This window comes from Balaenoptera borealis, assembly GCF_965194805.1.
Source record: "Balaenoptera borealis genome assembly, chromosome: 2".
Classification (NCBI taxonomy): domain Eukaryota; kingdom Metazoa; phylum Chordata; class Mammalia; order Artiodactyla; family Balaenopteridae; genus Balaenoptera; species Balaenoptera borealis.
Genome location: NC_138867.1, coordinates 180,039,030 through 180,058,594, shown reverse-complemented (window position 1 = coordinate 180,058,594; position 19,565 = coordinate 180,039,030). Strand labels below are relative to the sequence as shown.

The 19,565-nt window shown below is 43.8% G+C and overlaps 1 protein-coding gene across 3 annotated transcripts in view; it reads right to left on the bottom strand.

The window, feature by feature from the left end:
* Window positions 1-10,763: 10,763 nt before the first annotated feature.
* The window catches only part of INSR (insulin receptor), a 134,970-nt gene continuing 126,168 nt past the window's right edge, over window positions 10,764-19,565 (bottom strand). For all 3 annotated transcript variants that reach the window (XM_082379801.1, XM_082379800.1, XM_082379802.1), the window contains 3 exons: window positions 18,866-18,995; window positions 18,404-18,538; window positions 10,764-15,818 (listed from right to left, as the gene is read on the bottom strand). In XM_082379801.1, the coding sequence (XP_082235927.1) occupies window positions 15,464-15,818; window positions 18,404-18,538; window positions 18,866-18,995 (620 nt within the window). In that variant the 3' untranslated portion in view covers window positions 10,764-15,463. The remainder of the gene's footprint in view (window positions 15,819-18,403; window positions 18,539-18,865; window positions 18,996-19,565) is intronic.

The window sequence follows — 19,565 nt, the reverse complement described above, 5'->3', positions numbered from 1 at the left end:
GAAAAAGAAATAAAAGGAATCCAAATCGGAAAAGAAGAAGTAAAGCTGTCACTGTTTGCAGATGACATGATATCATACATAGAGGATCCTAAACATGCTACCAGAAAACTATTAGAGCTAATCAGTGAATTTGGTAAAGTAGCAGGATACAAAATTATTGCACAGAAATCTCTTTCATTCCTGTACACTAACGATGAAAAATCTGAAAGTGAAATTAAGGAAACACTCCCATTTACCATTGCAACAAAGACAATAAAATACCTAGGAATAAACCTACCTAAGGGGACAAAAGGCCTGTGTGCAGAAAACTGTAAGATGCTGATGAAAGAAATTAAAGATGATACAAACAGATGGAGAGATATACCATGTTCTTGGATTGGAAGAATCAACGTTGTAAAAATGACTATCCTACCCAAAGCAATCTACAGATTCAAAGCAATCCCTATCAAATTATCACTGGCATTTTTCACAGAACTAGAACAAAAAATTTCACAATTTGTATGGAAACACAAAAGACCCCGAATAGCCAAAGCAAACTTGAGAAAGAAAAACGGAGCTGGGGGAATCAGGCTCCCTGACTTCAGACTATACTACAAAGCTACAGTAATCAAGACAGTATGGTAATGGCACAAAAACAGAAATATAGATCAATGGAACAGGATAGAAAGCCCAGAGATAAACCCACGAACAAATGGTCACCTTATCTTTGATAAAGGAGGCAAGCATATACAGTGGAGAAAAGACAGCCTCTTCAATAAGTGGTGCTGGGAAAATTGGACAGATACATGTAAAAGTATGAAATTAGAACACTCCCTGACACCATGCACAAAAATAAACTCAAAATGGATTAAAGACCTAAGAGTAAGGCCAGACACTATCAAACTCTTAGAGGAAAACATAGGCAGAACACTCTATGACATACATCACAGCAAGATTCTTTTTGACCCAGCTCCTAGAGAAATGGAGATAAAAACAAAAATAAACAAATGGGACCTAATGAAACTTAAAAGCTTTTGCACAGCAAAGGAAACCATAAACAAGACCAAAAGACAACCCTCAGAATGGGAGAAAATATTTGCAAATGAAGCAACTGACAAAGGATTAATCTCCAAGATTTACAGGCAGCTCATGCAGCTCAATAACAAAAAAACGAACAACCCAATCCAAAAATGGGCAGAAGACCTAAATAGACATTTCTCCAAAGAAGATATACAGATTGCCAACAGACACATGAAAGAATGCTCAACATCATTAATCATTAGAGAAATGCAAATCAAAACTACAATGAGATATCATCTCACACCGGTCAGAATGGCCATCATCAAAAAATCTAGAAACAATAAATGCTGGAGAGGGTGTGGAGGAAAGGGAACACTCTTGCACTGTTGGTGGGAATGTAAATTGATACAGCCACTATGGAGAACAGTATGGAGGTTCCTTAAAAATCTACAAATAGAACTACCATACGACCCAGCAATCCCACTACTGGGCATATACCCTGAGAAAACCATAGTTCAAAAAGAGTCATGTACCAAAATGTTCATTGCAGCTCTATTTACAATAGCCAGAACATGGAAGCAACCTAAGTGTCCATCATCGGATGAATGGATAAAGAAGATGTGGCACATATATACAATGGAATATTACTCAGCCATAAAAAGAAATGAAATGGAGGTATTTGTAATGAGGTGGATGGAGTTAGAGTCTGTCATACAGAGTGAAGTAAGTCAGAAAGAGAAAAACAAATACAGTATGCTAACACATATATATGGAATCTAAGGAAAAAAAAAAAAAAGGCCATGAAGAACCTAGTGGCAAGACGGGAATAAAGACACAGACCTACTAGAGAATGGACTTGGGGATATGGGGAGGGGGAGGGGGGAGATGTGACAGGGTGAGAGAGTGTCATGGACATATATACACTACCAAATGTAAAATAGATAGCTAGTGGGAAGCAGCTGCATAGCACAGGGGGATCAGCTCGGTGCTTTGTGACCACCTAGAGGGGTGGGATGGGGAGGGTGGGAGGGAGGGAGATGCAAGAGGGAAGAGATATGGGAACATATGTATATGTATAACTGATTCACTTTGTTATAAAGCAGAAACTAACACACCATTGTAAAGCAATTATACTTCAATAAAGATGTTTAAAAACAAACAAACCAAAAAAACCCCACATGGTGAAGACAAAAGATAGAGGAAAATGCAACTCATCACAAAGGCTAATTTATTAATATTAATGAACTTATTAATTTAATAAGTTAATATTAATAACTTATTAATATTAATGAACCAAGCAATAAGAAAAAGACCAAGAATCCATGAGAGAAAAGGGCAAATTCTAAGAACACACACGTTCACCAAAAAATTCAAATGGCTCTCGTAAAAAGAAAAATATAAAGTGAAACACCAAAATTCCTTTCATCATTTATCAATGAGAATTTTTTTTAAGTTTAATAAGATCATGTAATGGCCAGGATGTGGGGGAAAATGGCACTCACATACCACAATAAGGGGGGAAGTGAATTAATCCAGTTCCCCTCCACATGGACCTTTCCCTGGGGCTGCTTGAGTATCTTCATGGCATGGTGGATGGCTTCTCCTAGAAAGGCAGCAACTTAAGAGACCAAAGAGTAAGCTTCAGTGTCGTAATAGGGAAGAACCTTTGTATTCTATTACAAAGGGATGTTGCCTATAAGCTTAAATTATACATAATGGCCCATCTCCGGGAACCCTGCTTCCCAGGTGAAGAGCAGTAAGCCAAAATATTCTACCTCTTTTTTAAGCTCACAGGAAACCTCCTGACCAGTCTCACCCGTGAATGGCTGCAGGAAGGAAGAAATTAACACATCCCCTCAGGAATCTGGCCAGAACCAGGAAATGTTGATATTTGCAACAACTTACTGCCTTTTTTTACTTTATCTCCTCACCTCCCACTCTTTGTTCTATAAAACAAACTAACATCCAAACCTGGGCAAGATGGTTCTTTGGGACATTAGTCCACCACCTTCTCGGTCTGCTGGCTTTCTGAATAAAGTCGCTATTCCTTGACCCAACACCTCCTCTCTCGATTTTTTTGGCCTGCCGTGCAGCAAGCAGTACGAGCTTGGACTCGGTAACACAAGAAATGAGCCCGGGGAATAACCACCTCGCCCTCCCTCTCCTCCCTCTCCCCACTCTCCACCCTTCCAGGTCTCCACCTTGGCAATGAGGGCAATGTTACTGTCAGAACCCACTGAAGCCAGAGGGCAAGGGTGCCTGTTGCAGCTCACATAAGTCGGCCTTTGTGGGCAGAGAACATGGTGAAATAGCATGGAGAGTGGTCCTGGGGAGGGACAAACAGAAGCCATCAGCTTAGCATTTGATCCAAATCCAAACTCCCTTCCTGATAAACAAACAGTGAATAAAATAGGAATTTGCACTACTTCCCCAATGTGATAGAAAAGCATATAAATTCATACTTCAATCACCAGGCATGGTGCTAAGGGCTTTCAGGTATTAACTCATTTAACCCTCTCAGGATCCCTATAAGGAAGATATCATTATCCCTGTTTTCAGCCGTCATGCGCTGCTAAGATCTCCCTTTTTGAGAACCTGTCATGGGGATACAATAAATTGACCACCTCCAGCTGCTGCATCTTCAGACCTGCTTCAGGGTTCACACCAAAGCCACGTTGTCCCTGGGCTGCTCCCAACTAATGCCTGAGCCTGATGGATGGGAGGACCAGAGCCAGGTCATTTCTGCCCAATGCAGGACCCCTCTGACAGGCACTCTTTGCCCTGGAGCACCCCATTGGCCTTACAGAGACTTTCTCAGCACTGCGCTGAGAGCTCCTTTTCCCATTTATCCACACATCTGAGTCTGTTTTGGTGTCCGCTTTTCAGAGAACCTGAGTTATGATGCAATTTTTCAGATGAGGAAACCGAGACAGGGAGGCACAGAGGGATTAAGTGACTTGCCCAAGGTCACGCAGCTCCTAAGAGATTAAAAATCTGACAATCTCACTCCAGAATCAGTACTCTTAAGCATTCTGCTACGAGAGAGAGACACAGACACAGAGACACAGAGAGAGAAAGAGAAAGAGAGAGAAACAGAAGAGAAGCAAAACAACTGAAAGTCTCCTTATCATCATGATTTTGTAATCTCTCTAGCCCATTTGAATTAGGATTTTCTGCCACTTTGATCCATTTTTCCAAAGGCTAAAAACAAAAACACCTGTAGAGCATCCTGCTTTTTAATTCCAAAATACGCCCTGAAGATGGCAGTGTTTCACCACTCTAAACCCACAAACCAAAATGTTTCTAGAAACCAAGGGTAGTAACCAGTGAGGCAGTACTTTGTTTTGTAACCTGCAGATACTGATTGTAGAGTACACATTGGTTAACTAACCCAGGAAGGAGTTTCTTTCTCTTTCAGCATATGTATCAACTAACCAGAGGACCCAAACCCAGAGCTACAAAATGCCAGATGAAATTGCCATCCCCCTCATCTCTCTGTGCACCAGAATACTGGTTGTGACTTTTACAAAATAGCAACAAAGTAAAAGCAAGAAATGGGAATGCTCTCTATAGTCATTAGTATGAGAGATGTTAATTCACATTTGTTTCGGTAACAGGTGGTCCCCATGGACATGGGGTGGCTAAAAAGAAATTGGGATCCTAGTATGGTGTCAAACAGCCTGGTTACAATGTATGAGAATCATCTACATTTCAGGCTCATTTCTTTGTTCACAACCCAGATAACAGAGCAAAAACAGTTAATGATTGCAGTGAACTGTCTGTTGGCGCTGGCCAGCAGAATCATCTTTTCATCTCTTTGTGGCTTCAAGCTCTTGTTAAAATGCCTCCCCTGATGACTAACATATGTCCATCCTCTGAAACCCACCATCACCAATTAGACACTTAAGTCAATTAGCGCTTGATTTCTTTCATCCTCCCATTTAGAACCATAAATTGATCTTCTAGAATCCAACTACAAAATGATTCACTCAGAACAAGGGAAATTTCTTAAACATCACAAACATGATAGCCTTGACATTTGTGAAAATCATGATCACTTGCCCAACAGTCACTGCTTCTGTGGTCATCTTATTTAAAACGGCAACCCCTCGGCCCCGCTGTAATGAACTGAATGTCTGTGTCCCCCCAGAATTCATATGTTGAAGCCCTAACCCCCAGTGTGGCTGTATTTGGAGGTGGTGCTTCTAAGGAAGTAACTAAAGTTAAATGAGGTCAGCAGGGGCCAAATCCTGGAGGATTTGTTTCCTTATAAGAGGAGACACCAGATAGCTCACTTTCTTTCCCACTGAAAGGCCATGTGAGGATGCAACAAGGAAGCAGCCGTCTGCAAGCCCGGAAGAGAGCTCTCCCCAGGATCTGAATCAGCCAGCATCTGGATCTGGGACCTTCAGCCTCCAACACTGTGAGAAAAAAGATTTCTGTGATTTAAACCACCCAGTCTGTGGTATTTTGTTATGGCAGCCCTAGCAAACTAATACACTCCATACCCACTTTCCCTATATTTTTCTCCTAGAACAGATCACTTCTAACATACTGTATATAACTTTCTTATTTCTGGTTTCATAGTCAGAAATGTACAACCTGAGATGCCTACAATTGAAAAGAAAAAGAAAAGCTGAAAACAAATGAGACCAATATCCAGCTTAAGAAATTATAAACAGAACAACACAATAAACAAGTGGAATGAGGGCAATAATAAAGACGACAAAGCAAAAAATTTAAAACAAAGATACAGGGAGGGATAAATTAGGAGTTTGGGATTAACATATACACACCACTATATATAAGATAGATAGACAACAAGGACCTACTGTATAGCACAGTGGACTATACTCAATATTTTTTAATAACCTATAAAGGGGTGGGGGTGGGTGAAATGAGTGAAGGGGGTCAAAAGGTACAGACTTATAGCTATAAAATAAATAATTCCTGGGGATGTAATGTACAGCATGGTGATACAGTTAATGATACTCTTGTATATTTGAACATTGCTAAGACAGGAGATCTTAAAAGTCCTCATCACAAGAAAAAAAAATGTAACTATGTATGGTGACAGATGTTAACTAAATTTATGGTGGTGATAATTTCATAGTATACATAAATATTGAACCATTATGTTGTGCATCTGAAACTAACATAATGCTGTATGTCAGTTATACATCAATTTAAAAGAAAACTAGGATTCACATTTAAAAAAAAAAAGACTGGCACATGAGGATGCCTTCTGCCAGAAGCATCTTGACAATATCAACGTTGGTGATGAATATTAGCTAACACTTAGCAAGGACCCTCTATGCCCCATACACAAAATAACTCTTAATCTACACGATACCTCGAATCGGGTAACTCTGCTATTGTATTAGTTTTCTACTTTTTTTCTCAAGAAAAATTTTAAAACTTTTTATTGAAATAGAGTTGATTTACAATGTGTCAGTTTCAGGTGTACAGCAAAGTAATTCATATAGATAGATAATAGATAGATAGATGATAGATAGATAGATAGATAGATAGATAGATAGATAGATAGATAGATTCTTTTTAGACTCTCTTTCATTATAGGTTATTAGAAGATATTGAGTATATTTCCCTGTGCTATACAGTAGGTCCTTGTTGGTTATCTATTTTATACATAGTAGTGTGTATCTATGTATACACACTAGGAGTTAATCCCAAACTCCTAATTTGTATTAGTTTCCTATTGCTGTGTAACAAATTTAGCAACTTGAAACAACACACACATTTATTGTTACACAATTTCTGTGGACCAGGCAGGAATCTGGGCAGCCCTTAGCTAGGTCTCATTGTTTCTCAACACTGCAATCAAGGTGTCCACCGGGCTGCATCCTCATACGGAGGCTCGACTGGGGAAGAATAGGCTCCCAAGTGCATTCAGGCTGTTGGTAGAGTTCATTACCCCCTGGTTTGGGGACAGATGACACCAGCTTTGTACCAGCTATTCGTTGGAGGCCACTCTAAGGTCCTGGGGCTGCCACAGTTCCTTACGAGTAGCCCTTTTCATAGCCTCTTCAAGGCCACCAGTAAAATCTCTCTCTCCAACTTGCTAAGATTGGACTCATACAATGTTCCATAAACATAAGAGAGATTGGACTCATACAATGTTCCATAAACATCTCATCACTTTTCCCACAGTTCATTAGTCATATATGCTGCCCATCCTCAATGGGAGGAGATTATACAAACTGTGGATACCAGAAAGTGGGAATTATTGATCGGAGGTCACCTTAAAGTGTGTCCATCACAGCTATAATCCCCAACGTGACAGGACACAGAAAAGGGGTGTCCTGGTGATGCTCTTTCAAGTCTCTGAGGCTGGGGTCCCCCATCTGTGGAACACAGGGCTGTCCTGAGCATTCCACCATGGGCGGTTCATGCAACGACCCCACACACCATGGTACTCGTTCCCTGAGGCTTGAAAGTATGTAATTATCAATGATAGAAATGTGCTTAATGCCTTTTCAGTCTTATCCAATTTAATCTCATAACAACCCTACAGTGGAGGTTCTATGATGACCTCCTTTTAAAACATGAGGAAACTGGGGCTTAGAGAGGTATAATGAGTTGTCTAAGATCACCTGGTGAAAAAAACCAGGCAATTCACAGATCTCTGACTCTAAAGACTTGTGGTGAACCAGTTCATACCTCTGTGATACCCTTAACCATGGGAACCCTTCCTTTCCCTTCCTCCGTGGGTTACTGTTCAGCATTCTGTATTTTCCAGGACATCCAGGGAGGGGCTATGCTCAGAAATCTCACAAGGGTATCTCTTTGTCTCTCCCAATGCTGGAATGCCACGTTTACCCATAGGTGTATCAAACAGCCCAGTGTGAGACACAGTAACTTGCTGTGTGACCTTTGGGATTTCACTGTCCCTCTCTGTTTCAATTTCTGAATCTGCCAATGAGAAGAAGTTCCTTGAGGTCCCAACATCTCTGGTTGTGGTAGACTGGGTTCTCTGAGAAAAAGACTCTGAGATCTTTCAGCCTGCCATCATCTGACAGATGGGTAAATCATTCACCCAGCCAAGCCATCAGCTGACCCAAGAGATCACACACGGCAGTCTGGACTAAAAGAACTGCTTGGGTGGCTCATGGAGTAGTGAGAAATAATCACTGTTGCTTGTTTTAAGTCACTAAGTATTGGAGTGTTGGTTACACAGCAATAAAGAGAGATGGAGGTTTACATGGAGGAGGTTTGTCTGGGATAACTTGGGATCAACATAAGTAAGGGAAGTAAGTCTGAACGAGGGACAGATTAAACTTCGAAGCAGCTGCAACCAGCACCTTACCTGATCTCCTGCGGAGCATTAAAATGGTGGTGATTCATCAGAGTTGCCCCACATTGTACTAGTTTACCAGAGCTGCTGTAACAAAGCTCCACAGACCGGGGGACTGAACAGATGTTTATTCTCTCACAGTTCTGGAGGCTGGAAGTCTGAGATCAAGGTGTCTCCAGGGTTGGTCCCTTCTGAGGGCTGTGAGAGGGAATCTGTTCCTTGCTTCTCTCCTAGCTTGTGACTTTTTGCTGGCAATCTTTAGCATTCCTTGGCTTGCAGACCCATTACCCCCATCTCTGCCTTCATCTTCATGTGGTGTTCTCCCTGTGCGCATGTCTGTGTCCAAATTTCCCCCTTTCGTAAGGACCCCGGTCATATCAGATTAGGGGCCCAGGCTACTCCAGGTCCACCTCACCTTAACCAAATGAATTACATCTACAATATAATTTCCCAATAAGGTCACATTCTTTTTGAAAATTTTTAGTGGAGTATAGTTGCTTTACGATGTTGTGTTAGTTTCTACTGTACAGCAAAGTGAATCAGCTATACATATACATATATGCCCTCTTCTTTGGATTTCCTTCCCATTTAGGTCACACAGTACATTAAGTATAGTTCCCTGTGCTATACAGCATGTTCCCATCAGTTGTCTATTTTATACATAGTATCAGTAGTGTATATGGGTCAATCCCAATCTCCCAGCTCCTCCCACCTCTTTCCCCCTTGGTATCCATACATTTGTTCTCTACGTCTGTGTCTCTATTTCTGCTTTGCAGATAAGATCATCTTTCTGAGGTACTAGAGATTAGGACTTAAACGTATCTTTTTGGGGGGAGGGGGGCGCAATTGAACCCATAACATGCATTTAGGCACAGGGGTCAGGCATTTGTACCCCTGGCCGGTTGTCAGATGTGGCCGCCCCTAGGGAGGGGACATAACCTTGGACCAAGCAGCTCCCTTAAGCTGAGGAAAGTTCTGGCAAAAAGGACTCAGTTGTGAGCCCCCAGCAGACAACCTCCCTGCTAGCTGGAAGAGTGAGCCCCTGGGTTCCAAAGAGATGGCGTGGGCGGTACAGCATGGCATCAACAACGGTGGCCCCCTGTGAGTCTCTGATTATAACGAGGACTTCTAGAGGTGCCTGGGGTGGAAGATTCTGGGTGAGTCACCTTGAGGACCCAATCCCAGGCAGAACAGTCAGCTTCATGGGGCAGGGGGAGGGGTGAAACCATGCCCCAGGGGATTGGGTCAGCAGCCATCAAGGAGGTTGGAGATCAACAGCTAGAAAACTTGGATCTCATCACATCTCAGGGTCTAGACCACCCGCCAACCCTGTTATCCCTGATAAGAGTATCACCTCCCTCTTCTGTTGAGTATTTCAGAGATACCAAAGCTTCCATGTGCTTCCTTTTGCTTGTGTACTAAGATGGTGACAACTGTCTCATCTGTCATGCTGCTCACACTTGAGTCGGAGCCAGGGCCAGGGCCCCAGGGACCCTAAGCTGCATTGTCGTCACTTGGCCACAAGTTTGAGGAGTCTGTGTGGCCCACCTGGGCAAAGAGACCACCCACCCACCTGCTCACCTGAGGCTGAAGCATCCTTGAGATTCTTTCCTGGGCAGGAAAGCATTTTCCCTTTTCCACAAGGCTTCTATTGAATTTCACAAGCCCAGGGAGGCACAATTCAGGCTACCACCTAGCAGTGGCGTCAATTTTTTGGAGGACAGGGAACCTGGAGGGATATGGGGGGTGTGGGAAGGACACCCTGGAGGGAGCATGGAGGATAAACTTTACTTCATTTGATCCTCACTATGGTCATATGAAGGAAGGTCTATCATCCTCAATCATAGAAGGGTAAAGTGAGACGTGTGGGCAACTGTTGCAGGATTGACTCTCAGTTCATTCACGCTTCCCCCACCTCCCCGAATGTAAACCCTCAGGCAGTCCTCCCCTCCCCCCATGCTGACTCTGGGGTCATCTATGTGACTTCCTTTGGGCAACAGGACAGTAGCAAACACTGCACTGACCACTCACCCTGGGGGCAGGTCCATGTTCCCAGGATGACGTTTACAATACCTTAGCATCTAAGTCTCCAGCATGGTGGAATGCAGCAAGGTCTTGGGGGTCCCCTTGTATTCTTGTAGTGAGCTGCTTAGTATTTGGATCCTGGGGAGGTCTGGGGTCCTTGAGGTAGCAGTAACTTACCAAATAGTATAGAAATAGTTCAATATTTAAAGCATTGGTTCAGCTCTACAGGTGTGTATCAGTGTATCATCAGCCCTGTTGCTAACAATATTTAACCTCCTGCTTCACTGTTATGAAGAACCTGGAGGTTTGTTCCCTCTCAAAACAGATCCCCACAACATCCTGGGAGATTTCCCTTCACCCACCCCATAGTCACAACCCCACCCAGTTCATAGGTCCTCGCTTGGACACCACACAGAAACAAGAGTATTCTCAGATAATTTATTCTGAATTTTCATATAAACAGGTAATTATCCCATATTTTACATGCAGAGCAATTTTGATATTCCAAAAAAAAAAAAAAAAGGCAAATTCTGTACATGGTGCTACTTGGCTCTTGTAGGAAAACATTGAAAAAATAAGAATTGATCTCTTGGTGGGTTTTGCGTCTCCGAGTTGATTTCTGCATAAGCCGAGGCACATTTGATCCTGCATGGCTGACGTTGGACGGGAGGTGTCTGCCGCTGATACGCAGGGCCTGGGACCCCCAGGCCCACAAGGTAGAGAGTAAATAATCCATTCCTGTGTGTGTGGACACACACGCTTTGGGTTGGGGGAGGCTCTTCCTTTCTTCTCAAACGGGACCAAGAGCCCCAGATCCCTGGTCTGAGTTTTAACAAGGATTTTTAGGGCCCACACCCAGATTAAAACGCGGCTGGAGGCTGGTTCTGGACCTTGGCTGGTATGAGAAGATGACAGCGAGCTCAAAAAGTCATTGTTTCCCTCTGTTTCTGGGAGACCCCTAAGGAAACATTCACTTCCAGGCACAGCCTCTGAATGTCCATTGCATTCTCTCATGTCTTTGAAAGAACAAATGCCCATCTGTTCTTTCTATCCAACCTCAACTCTGGCACAAACCAATATTCTGAAGAACATTCCAGACGATTTTCTGAAGGGACACCATTCTACAGGTATCATTTATATACAATCAGCATGTCCCTGTTCCCCACTCCCAACAAAACCATCATTTCTGAATTGCCTATGTGCCAAGTGGCATCCGAACCCCAAACTTCCACCCGCCACAAAGTAGAAAAAAGATTGTCGTTTGGGGGACTACAGCACATCCCATCATGTACCCAGATGGCGAGCATGGGCCGAGCCCTGATGGTCTTCCTGCCCACTGACCAATGTTATGACGGCTACAAATAAACACCTCCCAACCCAACAAGCACATTTCATGGCAGACCATCCACTCTGGTTGGAGAAGAGTGGAAGACCTGTCCATCAGTTAGAGGCAGTCTCCAATGGTCTCAGCGTTGTTGGTGCAGATCTTTGCACCAATTCCCACATTTTCTTTCAGTTGTGTTCAACGTCTATCCAGAGGACCAGCAGCACTTCTTGCTTCTTACTAGCTTAAAAGGACAGAAAATCACCCAGAACAGCTCCCAGAATACAAACATTTCCAGACGTGTGTTTGACATCACTGGTCCAGAGAGAAACAACTATGTGGATTTTGCCACATAAATAAAAAGGGGTTTTAAAATACTGAGACACCTTTCAACACAAACAACAAAAAGTGTCATCCAAAGCTGGCTTTGTTGCTTTTTTTTGTAACCCATCACTACAATCCTCCAGGACATCCATTTCTAGGACTAAAGTTCTGTTGTGACAGAGTCAACATTATCTGATGCAAAAGGAGGTTGTGACCCAAGCCTGCTTCCTCTTTCACTGCAGCAGCAGAGACAGCTAAGTGAAGTTAGGGAACTCCAGTTTACAACGGGCGGGCCCAGTACTCTACAGTACCTCTCCAGGGCAAGTGGAAGAAAGGTGACTCTGCAGGGGTGGTGCCTATAGGTATGGGAAGGGCAGCGAGGTTTGCTGAGTATGACACCACTCCTGCTGGCCCTGCCCAGACTTACACAAGGGTTATCAAAGTGCCCCAAGGTCAAACAGTATCAGCTTGAGGTCAACCGAACCAAAATACAGGGGGGTCCAAGGTTTTTGTTGCTAAAAGATGTGTTCAGCATCTTGGTGGGTTTGGGGTTGAGATTTCTCAACATGCTCCCTTCCCACTCAGAGAATAAAAAGAGACTCTGCATTGGGTGTTTGTGTGCGAGGTGCCCATGACAGTGATTTTTTCCACCCCCACCCCCCCAAAAAAGCATCTCCATCTGAAAGGAGTGGAAATAAACCATGGAGAGCCCAGGGCACCTAGGTGCTCACACCAGGGGGATGCCATGGGACCATGGGGACGCTGGCTCTGTACCAAAGCCTGTCTTTGCCCCAACAGGGGAACTTCCCTCACCAAAGAAGGGTAACTCAGGACTGGATCCCCCCCCTACGTCAGATACATCGTGATGGCCTGAAACTTGGTTCATTTCAAGGGCCACGGTATCAATGGATGGAACATCAAAAAAAAAAAAAAAAAGGAAGATTAAATTCAGAGGAGAATATTATCAGCCAGAAAAAGGATCTATGCTCACATGAAAGCCATACTTCAGCCCAACTCCCTCCCTCAAAATTCTTACTGGTCCCTGGCATTCAGAATCAGCGGATACAAGTTTTCCCTGATTCAGATCGGATCCAGGCAGAATTCTGAAGTCTCAAAGATGTCCATTATTGAATCACATCCTAACAATACACTGAGGTAGATTGTGCTGGGAAAAAAAAAATCATTACCCCACATTCACCTGTTTATTTTTCTTTGAAAAAAAAAATTTACATGCACTCCATTTCTTACGAAAGTGATTTTTTACAGTGATTTTTATATATTAAAATAAATAATTTTCCCCTAATATAAGAAAACCTTTCTGAATTAGAAAAATGTGAAAATTGCTGCTAGTGTACTATATGGCCACTACAAATTTACTACGAAAAGAACAAAATACCTAGATCTACGTGTTTTGTCTTCTTTTTAATTTACGTACAGACCCTCTTTTATGTACAAAATAAATTTGGCGAAAATAATTTCTGTGCTCCTTGTACCCAATCACTGAGGCTCCCCAGAAATAGTCTGACATGCTGTCATTCCTCAAATCATATAAATAAGATAGCCAGAGGCAACTAGGATGTGTGTCTACCTGTGTTCTTCATCAAGAATTGAGAAGGTTCGGGGGTCACCATGGCATCTCTATCCTGTTCTTAAGCCCACAACTCTTAAGAGAAGAAAAGAAGGAAGCAATCAAAAACTTGTGAGAAAATGCACTCAATGGATAACCCATGGGTGATGATCTGGATGAACCAAAGTGATGAGTTCACCGTGGTCTTTATTTGAGCAGCTGTAGTTCTTTCCCCAAAGGGAAGCAACTGTGGCATCACGTTCCTTCGCAAGTTCTTGGTAGTGTGAAGGTCCTTTGCGGTTTCTCCTCCAGACTGTACTCTCTTAGGGACTGCAAGATCGGTAAGTACCTGAGAATTCAGCTCAGGCCCCACACCTGGCCCAGCTGAGGTCACTGGGCGCAAAGCAGCTTCTGGGAAGTCAGCTCTGAGGACAGTCGGATGCCCTGAGGGCGGAGGGGACCAACAGGCACGTCTTCAGATCGCTAGTGTTCTCCAAGTCCCCCTGTGCTGTCCCACTTTGGGATCTGACTGTGCTGTGTTTGCACGATCCCCGTAGGACGTGCACACACAGCTGAGGAAGCTCGAGAGGTACATACATACAGGGAACCAGAAGATTCAAGAGCCACAAGTGTGTTCGAAGGCAGGGCTCAGCTTACCAGAAACCAAACCATCCATCAAACACCATCACCCACATGCTCAGCGTGGCCTGATCACGACGTCCAGAAGGCTTAGCAGCTAACGTGGCTTTAGTCCCAGAAAAATGGATGCCTTGAAAACCAAGGAAAGAGGCCACTGGTGCCTGGCTCCGCCTCCGCACACAGGCAGACAAAGCCCCATGCCCTACCCGCCCCCCGGGAAATGGTCAATAACTTATGAGGCTGATGCTGGAGATTTTTTTTTTTAAATTAAATATGTTACAAATATATTCTCAAAACTCTTCATCATCTCAGTTCTTCTTCTTTTTTTTTTTTTTTTTTTTTTTTTTTAATGTCCTGGCTTTGTTTGGTCTTGAAAAGATCCATTATCACTCCAAACGACTCCCATGTCTCCTGGAAAACATTTTTCACCAAAGTTAAGGGAGAGAAGACTCCTGAGGCTAAACTTGGGACTGAAGGAGAATCTTGAGGGCACAGTCTCCCAGTAGATAAGAAGGAAGGGAGCGGGGGGGAGCAGATCAGGGGCTCACACACTCCAGAAGAGCAGAACCTTCGTGGGCTGACCCCCAAAGCGGCCACTCAGCACGCATGATTTGCACACACACACACGCACGCACACGCACGAGTACACACGTGAGCCACACCCCAGGACTGCAAAACTATATCCAAAGTACAAAAGCAGCAGCTATTGGTCAATTTGAGGAACTGATTTTGTGAAGGAAAAAAAAAAATCCTTCTGGATGAAAAAAACTTTCCTGAAGCCCACTCTGCAAAGTTTGGAATTCTACTAGGACAGGGTTTTGGGGGTTTTTTTTGTTTGTTTTTTTGTTTTGTTTTCTTTCTTTCTAACTTTTGTTCCACAAACAAGATTTATGTTTTACACTGTAGCTCAGACACCAGCAAAAAAAAAAAAAAAAAAAAAAACTTTGTAAAAACAGGTGCTTTCTTTCAATCTGCTAGGAAAAAAAAAAAAAAGGTAACATCCGGGCTTAAAACCTCGGTGGTCCAAAAGGACAGCAGCCGTGGAAACCCCTTTCCCATCTAGGTTCACAGTTAAGTTCTCAGATGACTAGTCAAATTGGCAATCAAACCAATGTGTTTTAAGTCAGAAGAGGAACAGAAATGGATGATAGGTATGATCTCTGAGCTCCGTTTGACACTGCGGCTGAGTCGTGTGAAAATCCTGAGTTTTCTGAAGGCCTTCAAACCAGAGGAAAGTGAACACAGGAACCATTCCCCCGAGCAGGGGCCGTTAGGAAGGATTAGACCGGGGCAGAGTCAGAATGCGTCCGTTTTTCTTGCCCCCGTTCATGTGGGTGTAGGGGATGTGCTCCTCATAGTTTCTCTTTAGCCCCAGCGCGGACCCTCCATCCCGGCCCCCGGCCTCCTCCCTCTGCGCATGTGACGACCGGTCCAGGGGGACACTCTCCATGTCCTCAAATTCCATCTCCAGCTCCTCGCTCTCGGGCACCTTGTTCTCCTCGCTGTGGAAGAAGGAAACTTCGGGGAAACTGGGGTGCAGCTCGTCCTTGAGCAGGTCGACAATCTCCAGGAAGGTCGGCCGCATCTTGGGGTTGAACTGCCAGCACATGCGCATCAGGTCGGTGCTGCAGGACAGAGGGCACGTGGGGGGGTGAGGCGCGGGGCCCCCCGCCAAGCGGCCCCCTCCCCACCCCTCGCCTGTGACCCACACCCACGGGGACAAGTGCCCGGCACCGGAAAGGCGACAGTCAAGCAGAAACAGCGATTCTAGGGGCGCTGAAAGATGGTTTTCTAAAGAGAGTCAAGGGGGCTGTCTCATCCCCAAACCAGATCCAGAAGGGCCTCTCCTGATGTTGCTACATGCTGAAGACCATGGTTCATCGTGTTTTTTTCTTTTAATTTTTAAATTTGCATTATTTATTTATTTTTATGCTTTTGGCCGCGCCACCCGGCTTGTGGGATCTTTGTTCCCCGACCAGGAATCGAACCCGTGCCCACTGCAGTGGAACCGTGGAGTCCTAACCACTGGACCGCCAGGGAAGTCCCCATCATTTTTTTAAAAATTGAAGTATGGTTGATTTACAATGATGTGTTAGTTTCAGGTGTACAGCAAAGTGATTCAGTTATATATATATATATATACACACACACATATATATATAAAAGAATATATATATTCAAGATTATTTTCCCTTATAGATTATTACAAAATATTGAGTATAGTTCCCTGTGCTATACAGTAGGTCCTTGTTGTTTATCTATTTTATATATGGTAGTGTGTATCTGTTAATCCCAACCTCCTAATTTATCCCTCCTCCCCCTTTCCCCTTTGGTAACTGTAAGTTTGTTTTCTATGTCTGTGGGTCTGTTTTCTGTCGGTTCCTCACTCTATATGTACATCCCTGCACCTGATGAGGGCAGCTGGGCGGACTGACCCTAGAGGGCCAGTTCTGAGTGGCGGTCCTGCAGGCCCAGCCCCCGCTCTCTGGAGGGTGGGGGGTGGCGGGCGGGTGGAGACTATGACTTTACCTAGGACAGGCCCCGAGGGCTTGGGATTTCCAGTTTACCTCCTCCTTTCCCCACTGTAACTTCTTCTAGGGCAGGGGTTGGCAAACTTCAGCCCTGGACCAAATATGGCCCCCTGAGTGTTTTTGTAAATAAAGTTTTATTGGCACACAGCCACACCCATCCAATTATCCATCATCCACGGCTGCTTCCAGCTACAAGGCAGAGAGCCACCCAGCCCACAAAGCTGAAAATATTTACACTATGGCCCTTTAGAGAAAAAGTTTGCAGGCCCCCCACCCTAGGGTCTACATGTAATTTCCCTGGTCCTGAAACTACACCTAGCTGCTAATTGGCTTGGCAAGGAAAGGCCCTTCATGAAGAGATGCTTAAAAATATTTTACTCAGAGTTTCTAAGTAACTCTGCTTCATATATATATTTTTTGGCATACGAGGTTTCTTCAAACTACGTTTTCTAAACAGCTATCTTATTCTTTTGAGGATGAAGCATCAAAATGGCCTCCCTCCATGGATTTTTTTCAGGAGGGCAAAGTTTTTTCTTAAGAAACACTGATAAGGGAATTTATATGTAGTAAATGCTTATTGTAGAAAGTTAGAAAACACCGAAAAAAATGGAGAAAATACAGCTTGCGCACAACTCTCCTTCAGATATAACCTCTTGTCTTTTCTATCTGGATACATTTGGAAATGTAATTTACACACATTTATTACACTTATTTTAACATAAGCTAATCCACTGAGTTATAAAATATATCATAAGCATCATCTGAAATGTCAATTTCTGTTTTGTATTATTTTATCAATTTACTTGGCAGTTCTCACATTGTTGGATGTTTTGATCATTTTTTTTTTTTGAGATTTAAATAACATTGCTGTGAGTAGCTATGACAACAGGGTGATAAGAAAGATTATCTAACCATACCACTGACAGAATTGAATATTAAAACGCTCCCTTCTTTCCTGCCTCCCTCCCTCCCTCCTTCCCTTCCTTCCTTTCTTCCTTCCTTCTATTGCTAGTTTAGGAAGATAGTACTTTCTTTATTTTACTTTACATTTATTGTACTATTATGACGCTGGATAATTTGGTAAGTGTTTAATGTGTGCATTTGGTGTTTGTGTTGTACAGTTGTTCCTACAACATAAATTTAAGACAAATATTGGGAGGGGAATATGTCATACATACTCCTGACAATTTTTTTTTTTTTAGTGTTTATGCTCAGTGATTTCTTTTTTCCACTTTTAATGAGATATAATTGACATATACCACTGTATTATTTTCCTGACAAAAATGTTAAGTGTATAAAGAATAGAGAGCTAAACCTAAGTCTCCACTCCAGCTCCCCAGTTTCCTTCCCAAAGTAACCACTGCTGTGCAATTTCCTATACAACCTTCCAAAAATATGAAACGCAATAGAGCATACATCTAAAGATATAATACACAAACACAAGCATGTATGTAGACACAATATGCAAACACAAGTGTGCATGCAAAGATGCAGCAGGCAAGCACAAACACACATACAGACATCATAAATGGAATACAAACACAAGTGTGCGTGCAAAGAAAAAAATCTGCAAACACAAAGACATGTAGACACACGATACACAAACATGAGTATCCAGGCAAAAGGGCAAAGACTTTTGAATGAGCACCTCACACGCTGTACCCCATTTCTACACTTACACTCTCTCTGGACAATTGTCGGGTTGATCCAGATACCCTCCATCCATGACAAATTTTAACACCTGCTCGTTTGATAGGCCTTGGTAAGGTTGTTCCGCCAAGCTGGTAATTTCCCAAAGGACCACGCCAAAGGACCTGCCAATGACAGTCGAGAATAGTAACAAAGAAGCCGTTAAAATACACACAACACACACACACACCCCTTCTTGGTTTACTAGAACCTGGTTGGCCAGTTCACTAAACAATTCATGCTGCAGCTCAGAAATGCCTATAAGATTAGTGTCCACTGGAATGTCACAGTAGCTGTGCAAGGGTCCCCAGACATGCCATCCCTTCTTTTTCTAGATGGAGAAGCCCTGAGGGAAGGCAGTTTTTAAGTGACCCCTCTTGCACTGGTCATACTAGCAGAGCAACCTGGAATTCAAGTGCAGTGTTCTGTCCACCAAGCCACACATGACTCACCACATGTCCGAAGAAGTGGTAAAGACCCCGTCCTTCAGGGATTCGGGTGCCATCCACCGCACAGGGAGCAGACCCTTTCCCCCTTTCCGGTAGTAATCCGTTTCGTAGATGTCTCTGGTCATTCCAAAGTCTGACAACAAACAGTAGTTCACATGTTCTTAGCCTTCCGCCTGTGGCCAGCTGTCTGCCATCTTTTCTGCCCCACCCCTGGTAGAGCCCTCAGATGAAGGCATCTGCCCCAGGTGTGAGCTCACCTGCCTCAGGTGTGTGCTCACCTGGGTCACAGCCAGATCCAGTGAGAATGGATTCTGAGGGTACTCATGGGGATGTGGAGGGAGAGGATGGGCCACCATTTAAAGGGAAAGAAAAAGAACCACCAAGTAGCAAAGAAGTGATGTTCTGACCTGGAGCTTGGGAATGTCACCCTCAGCAATGCCTTCTTCCTACCCATGACCTCACAGGCATCCCAAACTGAACTTTTCACGCTCTGCAACCAACCTACTGTTCGCCACTGGATCTGGTCCCACCACCCACCCAGCTGCCCAGCCAGAAACCCAGTGCTGGGTCTTCCCTTGGCCACCCCCTTTCCTCACACCCCACAGAAAAGACAGTGGTGAGTCCTGCCCCCTCGCCCTCCACATCTCTCTCTGGTCTGTTCCTCTCCACAGCCCTGGACGCCCCCAGGCCCGCCACCGTCTCT